At 41.6% G+C, this 7,884-nt stretch overlaps 1 protein-coding gene across 1 annotated transcript; it reads right to left on the bottom strand.

Moving 5' to 3' along the window:
• Positions 1 to 573: 573 nt before the first annotated feature.
• Positions 574 to 7,788, bottom strand: FAM161B (family with sequence similarity 161, member B). Its single transcript, XM_010087601.1, has 8 exons — positions 7,637 to 7,788; positions 5,893 to 6,455; positions 4,011 to 4,348; positions 3,506 to 3,633; positions 3,043 to 3,210; positions 2,456 to 2,555; positions 899 to 1,029; positions 574 to 664 (listed from the first exon to the last, which is right to left on the bottom strand). Exons 1-8 carry the CDS (start codon positions 7,786 to 7,788, stop codon positions 574 to 576), a joined length of 1,671 nt encoding a protein of 556 aa, XP_010085903.1.
• Positions 7,789 to 7,884: the final 96 nt, after the last annotated feature.

The raw sequence follows: 7,884 nt of genomic DNA, 5'->3' as shown, positions 1-7,884 counted from the left end.
CTTCCTAATGGGAGGAAGGAACAGAGCTGGTAATGAGTGAATGAGGAGTTAACACCAGAGAATTACTTCTCTGTGAGTCTTCTCCCAAGGCAGGTCAAATCCTGCTATTTGTTTGTTTTTTTTTTTAATACCTTGTTTAAAAGCGTTCTGCCACATACATGTGTAAACCAAGGTTTAGCACACTGAAAGGCGTCCTCCCCTTTCTGTGTGTTTCTGTGGCATGAACACAAGGAGCTGCTGACACTAGAGGATGCACCTCTTTAATCTCTCATATCTACTTTTATCCAACAATAGTGCTTCAACCTTTTTTAACTTGTTTTGTTGCCTGTTAAAGAAAGGGAAATTGCTCACACAAGGGACACTTGTGAAGACTAGGGGAGGCTGCAGGGTTTGCTGGGTTGGACAAGACATGCTCTAAAGAACAGTTGGTCTTTTTTTCCAAGTTCTCACATCTCACTTACCCCAGAACAATTCTTAAGTGTCAGCCTAAACCATAAAGTTCCTGAGGATTAACCTGGAGAATCTTGAATTTAAAAAAATCAAGAGATGATTGATGGATTCTTCTGCTAGATTTTATGTTGCCATTTCATTTGCGCTCTGTTCCTTGTGAGGTTCTCCTTCCTGTACAGTACAGTCGTCCTTTTCACCTTGAGGCTTGGGCACTCTGCAGAAAGAGTGATTGTCTAAAACCGGAAGTGGTTTGCAGTGCTTACTTGCTGCTTTGCCCCATGCATAAGAAATAGAGTGCAGGCATAGGAGTTAAGATAGAGAAGCCATGATGCTTAATAAGAGGAATGAAGTTCGCCTACACTAGATGATACAAACTGGAACACTTCAAAGAACAAGGAAAATATGTTTGACTAAAGGCAAAAGAGCTGTATTGCATTGTTTTTATTACCTGTGAACATCAGATTCTTCTTCCAGCAAGCCAGTGGCATCTTTCCCTTTTTTCCTTACAAATTCTTCGCTTAGACCAACCTGCTGGAGGGTGTGTCTGTAGCGACGCTCTGCTCCTTGACGAGCATCACGCTATGAAATGGAAACTTTAACAGTAAGCATGTAGAACTGGCGCTTCCCCTTAGCCATCAAGTTGTTTTAAAAGTTCATGGCTGACACTCCAGATGAGGAGGACAGCAAAGCCCCCATACAAAATTTTTGTCAACCATACAATACAGTACCAAAACTGAATACTAGGACAATGTCTCATGTCTCACATTTCTCAAAGCCAAAGCTCACCTTTTCTTTTTTGCGTCTGTTTTTTTTTTTCCCATTCTATTGCTTCTACAGCATTCCAGTCCTAACAGACTAGCATACTTCTGTTTGAGTCCTGGCTTTGACACTCAAATTGAAAATATGTGCAAAAAAGGGTTGTGAGAAATTCTGGAAGCATGTTTGCTTGTAATTGGTAAGCACTAATGACAGTGGAGTTCAATAAATGGAGAGCACCTGTGAAATAGCTTCATATCAGCTCATTGTCATGAAACTGAAAACCAAGAATCCTGGATCCTATATCCTCACCACGTCCAAGTAAACCTTGAAAATTAATGTAGTCTGAGATTATGGTTTTCCAGAGGGACGGGCCCGTTCCTAAAGATTGTGTTCTATATGGAAGGATGGAAATCTTGTCTCAACATGAGTGAATGCTATGGATACTGGTGAATTCTTATCAACCTGGCAAACAGAAAAGTTACCAATATTTATCATACAAATGTGCTTTCTGCCTCCATTAACCACTCATCTGAACAAAAAGTCTGACCCAGGAGGGTAATTTCTATTAAGAAATTTTAAATCAGCAGATTGTCAATGTATTGTCACCATGTCTCTAACCAGATATCACCCCTGCAAGGAGACAGGAATGAAAGAGAAAACCCGGGGAAAAAGATATTTTATAGAGAGTAAAGATTGTATCTACACATTGAGTGCAATACAGATTTGCAGATTGTACTGTGTGATGGATGAGCTCTGCTGAATGCAACCCCAGAGAGCAGAGCCAGCAGGTGATATAAGCAATATAACTGTCATTGATGTTCTTCTAGTAGCACCAGAGGTACAAAGAAAAAGTTCTCAAGTGGAAAAGATTTTAAGAATAAAAGTTTAAAATTTCTAGGCAGAAGGCTATGGTAATCAGGTGCAGAATAGGTATCAATATAATTTCTGGTTTGATAAGGCCTTGATTTTCATCAGGCCATGTATTTTGATTGCAATATATACTAGGGACTGGAAAGCTCTGCAACCAAGAAATAAGTCTGAGTGCTTTTTCAAGTGGTGGGAAGGAATTTAAATTACACTTGGGTACCCCTTCCATGGGTTGTTTTGAGTGTAGTCAAGAGACTACACAACTATTTGCACCTTCTTATCCATGAATTAACCTGAGACTAGATTTCTTAATGCCTGTCTTAAATGACAGACAATGCGTCCTGTCACCCAGAAACACTCTGGAACTTTGACCAGTTACCTTGGTGACCTGTTCAAAGAGGTAGGGTCTGCTCTTGACTCGCAGCTGCATTTCTTCAAGCTCCTTTCTGTATTCATTTGTTCTCTCTCTCATATTTTGCCTGAAATGGAAAAGTTGCCTGTCTAATACAGGTTCCTTCTGACTGTAGCTGATCAGGAATGAGGAATTCTCAATAACCGTTTGTCCTTTAAATAGCTCTGGTAATTCTCTTGATTCTGAATGCTGAGCAAAAAAAAAATCCTGTTGCTGGCAAGTTATAGACCCATTGGTAAAGCTTTACTACTAGACTGTAAACCTGTGTTCACATTTTTAGGAAACCTTGTCTTATGTATGCTTTACTAAATTATACATTTCAGTTGGCTTCTTTGTACAAATTAGTTTCTACAAATGTTAATCTAAAGGAAACTCTTCTGTATGGAAGGAGTAGTGTGTAATTCGTCAGGTAATCCAAGTGAATGTGGAATGGGTATGACAGCCAAAAAAGTTACGTTAGGAATGCTCTTAGACCCAGTTCTTCCTAAAGATTTATCTGGCAATCCCAAGTTAGCAGAGAAAACAGTTATTTCTGTGTAGAATAGGATACTGACCAGTTCTGTTTCAACTTCTCCTTGTGTGATTCCTCCAGACTTTTGTGTGGATCCAGGGCTTTTGCCCGGCTGTTCACTGACTTTTGGATAGCTTGACATTTCTTTGTCTGTTTCTCCAGCCAATAAATTCCTTCTTTGTCCCCTTCCTTTTTGTTATCCTGGGAGTGTCTGTATAGAAAAAAGTTATTAATGAGCTGACTTAAGACTGCCAGACTACACGCTAGAGGAGAGTTTCACTTTTGTAGTCCTCTAAGGAGAAAAGCAAAGTTTCAGACTTATGAGTGTGCGGCTCCCAAATCACCTGGGAGGCAAAGCAAGAATTAGCAAAGAAAGAAGACAGAGGAACATTTAAGAAAAGTATAGTCTATGTAGTTGATGTGATGACGGAAAACGCTTGACTTTTTTCCTCTCTATTTTGGTTATTAGCTGTTGTATGGTCTTGTAGACAAACTTTTCTACTTACCTAATAGCAGACTCCCTTTTTCTAGTTGCATCTGTAATATGCACTGGAAGGGTGTTGGAAGAGAGAGAGGAAAGTCCAGTCAGAGAATGACTTTTTTGCACTGAAACCTTGGAAAGCTGCTGAGAATCCTGAAAAAAATGGAACTTCATTCAGTGTATTTGTTCACAGTATAAAATCTCTTCTGTTCTTTGTCTACCAAAGAGAACAGTTGGAGTATGTGGGCAACGCACTCATTTTTCTCTCTTCCATCAGTAGGGATTTACACGGGGAGGGGCTGAGGGGAAGGAGATGTGATTAGGGGTATGGAAGGGTGACTGCACCTTAGCTGTCATAGCTCATCTTTTCATGTAGAATTTTGTTCTCTAGTTTTTCCTAGAATTCTGCACTCCCAAGACAAGGGCAGAGGTCACAGGACATTAACCATCCATAAATAAATGCTATAAATTTAAGAAGTTGCTATCTTGATTGGAGAAAGCAGTACCATAGAAATATCCAGTCATCTCACCTTTATCTTTTCATTAGCCTGCCTCTGCCTGCCACGGAGACTGGAGGTTCTTAGCTTGAATGGCTTATTACGAGTTGCCTCTTTGATTTCTTGTCTCCTTACTGCTTCCCTCTGAAATGCCCAGTAAAGTCCTTCAAAATCCGGTATCGTTGGATTAATCCTTGGCTTGAAGCTGAAACTTTTGTCCTGCAAGAAGCCAAGTCTTTCCTGCTTAGTTTTAGTGGCAGTTCGGGACTGAGGCTCCCTCCGACAGTTGCTAGTATCTATAAGACCTACGGAGCTCTCAAGCAAATCCTTGGCTCTCATTTGAATGCGGATTTCTCTGTAGAGTTCAGCTTCTAATGAATCAAAAGCAAAGCAATAAGAAGAATATGAGTGATATAAAAGGTTGCGAAATTGCCACTGCACAACTACAAACTTTTCTTTGTGATGGCAGCTATGCGTATAGGAGAGACCAGACATCCTGTGTTCTCTTTCCCCATTTTCCAGCCTCTCTTTCCTCTGCCTCCCAGGAAAAAAAAATGCAAAGATACCAGAAAAAACATGGTAAAGTCTCAGGCATTAATCTCTAGGTATCTCTTTCACTTCTAAGTTACTGAACAGGCCTTCTCCTCCTCTTCCTATTCTTAGGGGTACCAGGTAACTTGTGCCCTTTGCCTTGGAGAAGTATTGTGTTAATCAAGATTCTACTTTTCAGATGAGACTTATGTCATTATGTTAACTGTGTGATCAAAATGGGCTGTTCAAATATACACGTAACAGTGATGGCTTTTCTGTGTAATATCCATCAATGTTTGTCTATATTGGAAAAGATTTTATGTAAGGAGCATTTGGTGGATGGATCATGTCTTGTGACTTCTGTGACAAACTTTCCCATAGAAAGAACGTGTTTCAGGGTATAGCGTCAAACTGAGTCCTTTCCAGTGCAGCACTAAATATTTGTGAAAATGTAGGCAAACAGTTGGCTGTGGATTGGGGTTTTTTTTTTCTTTTAGAAAAAAATCAGTACTGCTGTTTGCAAAATAAGACTTTGAGTCTATTTAGAAGTTTGCATTGACTGAGGTATGAAATGTTCATTCCTCCTCCCTTCTCATATATCAGATAGAAACAGAACAATGGGTTGCCCTTTGTTCTCTTTTACCTTTCTAATCTATTTAGTTTAGTATACTGTAACAGAATGTTTTCTGGTAAAAACTGAAGCGGTGTATACTCAAGAAGAAATCAGTGGGAAACAGGTAAAAAAAAAAAAAAAAGGTGAGAAAAGCAATGAGGATTATCAAGGACTGGTTTAGTTCCTATGTTCAAGCGTGAAGCCTGTATTGCTTACTTTAAACTTACAACTGTGGGAGCTTAAGCTATCTGAAAGAAGGCAAGCATCAGGAAAATTTCCTTGACTGTCTCTCTGACTAGAATGGTCCTGGCACCCACCTCCCCTGTTTTAGCACTTAATAAGAAGGTGGTGAAAAGTGGGAAGGTAACTGAAACCATCAGAGAATGGCAGGAGAGACTGTCCTACCGCACTATCACTTAAAATCTAATTAATTGCCTGATTTGGCTCAGGAAATATTTTCTCCTAGGGGTCCTGTGCAGCACAGATTGCTTGGGTGGGAGTAAAGTTGTCAGTTCCAAAACACTGCATGGACCCTGGACACTTTTGGCACTACATCTGTCTTCACGTTTGTGCCACAAATCATGTAAGTCCCTTTAACTTAACCAAAGGTATGTAATCTAGTGCAGGGAAGGATTCCCGAACTGTCATGATTTGCAGTAAAAGGGGCATGGAAATCTGTCTGAAGACCTCAGTGCATGCATGTGTGCTGGGGAGTGGTACAGAACTGCTACTGCTGACACTGATAACAAGATAAGAGCCCTGGCATTTTACCTTTGAGTTTATCTCCAAGAAGTAGGCCATAAGTAGATTTAGGAACTTTTTTACTGGCTTGCTTCTGTTTGGAGCTCTCATTTGGGGTTGCTGCTGACAGGAACTTTTGTCTGATAGCTTCTTTCTTTTTCTCCTCCTTCTCCAGGAAACTGAAGGGCCGCTGGGTTGAAAGTAGCAGCTCCTTTCTTTTCTGTGTTGCTATTTGCCTGCGCATCTCATTCTGCTCCATTATTTCCTGATAAAGGGGCAGAAATACATGGGCAGGTACAGGCTGCGCCCGGAATTGTTTCTGACATTCAGCTTCGTCCTGGCTTTGTCTTTTGTCTCTCTCTTTGGCTACTTCAAGAAACATGTACGACTTCATCAATTGTGACTTTTTGCAAGCTTCCCGCAGTGTCATTTTGAAGGGCTGAGGGATGGTGATGGAAGGAATCCAGGGAGATGAAGCACTTTTTGGCCTCAAATGGGATTTAGGAAACAAGTGAGGCTTTTGCTGATCCCAGGTACTGTCCGAGGTGAGGTTGATCAAAGAACTGGACTCCCTTTTGTTACCAGATGTAAGACTAATACAAAGACATTATGAAGGGGAAATATGGGAAATTATTAAAAAATAGAATGAAAAGCAGGGAGACACTGTTGATTAGGAGAAAGACACTGAAGGCCAAGCGGGTTGTTAAAAGACAAGCCTAGGGCTTATCGTTCTCGGGCTCTATATTTTGCTTTGCAAAGCAAAGTTCATGAGCAGAGCTTTGCTTATTTTCCATTTTCCATGTATAAAATGGCAGTTATGCCTGCTTAGCCTTGTAATGCAATTTATTACACTGCTAATACTCTATTGCCAGACAGGCTGCAAGTAAACCAGAAAGTTCCAACTTTAGGGATATCTGGGTGATAGCTACTCAATGTAAAAAAACAAACCTAGGAGAGACAATAAATTAAGCACACAGATGCACAAATCCTAACAAACAGTACCAAACACCAGGATTCCTAAGATGCTGATGGAAGGGCCATTGCAGGGAACTGCTTTAGTGCAACTCTTAAGAGGTTCAGCTGGAAACTTTGTAGCTAATAAGAAGACAATATAATCGATAATATGAAAAAAACCCCAAGACTATCATGGATCTCATTGAAATAGCAAACTTCGCATAGGATGTTTAAGGGTGGTTGTGAAACTGAGTAAAACTTATATTTAGGGAAGGAATAAATGCAGGGAAAAGGAAGGATCAAGGCAGGACAGGGTGGACCAAGAACAGAAAAATGGGAAAAAGTGGGGAAACAGAAGGAGCTGATCATGTGTAAACCTGGTCAGTCACTTGCCTGGTGATTGCTGCAGTCAGCTCTTCATAAGCTATTTCCTTTGTAAGAGCACATGCGCGCGTGATCTGCTAGTGAACTTCAAGCTGGACTAACCACACAAAAAGACGAGGTCTTGAGAGCTAGACACTCAAGCTCTGAAGTGGAGAGTGAAGAGTGGACACTGCACAGAGATGTGTGTGATCTGCTAGCAAATTTCAAGCGTGATTAGCTGATAAGCAGGAACGGGATTTGTGCTGCTCGTGCTTTATGTGAATGCAGCTTACATGGGCACCTGTTGGCTCCATCCTCCCATCTGTGAGTAAATTTGCAGCCAGCATTTTGGTACCATATATTCGCATCTCGGGACATCACGCTCTCCCCGGTCACTGCTCAGGATCAGCAGGACTCCCGCACGCCATTCTGCCGTCCTTACCCGCTGCTGTCCTACCTGAGAGCCTCCCGCAGCTTGGCACGCAGGACTGCCGCCTCCCGCCTTAAACCCTCCAGTTCCTCATCATCCTCTTCAGATACCCCGAGGTCACCGCTTAACTTTGCCTGGTACGGTAAGCCCGGTTCTAACGGAGACCGCCGGCCTCCCATCCCGAGAGGCCGCTCCCAGCTCCTCGCCCCGTGGCGGAAACGCAGGAACTGGTCGGTGACGGGCTGAGGGGACAACTCGTCGCCTGAAAGGAAAAA

This window comes from Pterocles gutturalis, unplaced genomic scaffold (genome assembly GCF_000699245.1).
Source record: "Pterocles gutturalis isolate BGI_N339 unplaced genomic scaffold, ASM69924v1 scaffold20416, whole genome shotgun sequence".
In the NCBI taxonomy this organism is placed as follows: domain Eukaryota; kingdom Metazoa; phylum Chordata; class Aves; order Pterocliformes; family Pteroclidae; genus Pterocles; species Pterocles gutturalis.
The sequence above is the reverse complement of the archived record's forward strand: the minus strand, read 5'-3'. Positions and strand labels throughout refer to the sequence as shown.

Coding starts and splice junctions, on each gene's coding strand:
- FAM161B (XM_010087601.1), bottom strand. CDS start 7,788: ATGGGAGGCCGGCGGTCTCCGTTAGAACCGGGCTTACCGTACCAGGCA. Junction 1,030..2,455: donor TCTTTGAACAGGTCACCAAG/GTAACTGGTCAA, acceptor TCCATTTCATAG/CGTGATGCTCGTCAAGGAGC. Junction 665..898: donor GAAGAATCTGATGTTCACAG/GTAATAAAAACA, acceptor CTCTTTCTGCAG/AGTGCCCAAGCCTCAAGGTG.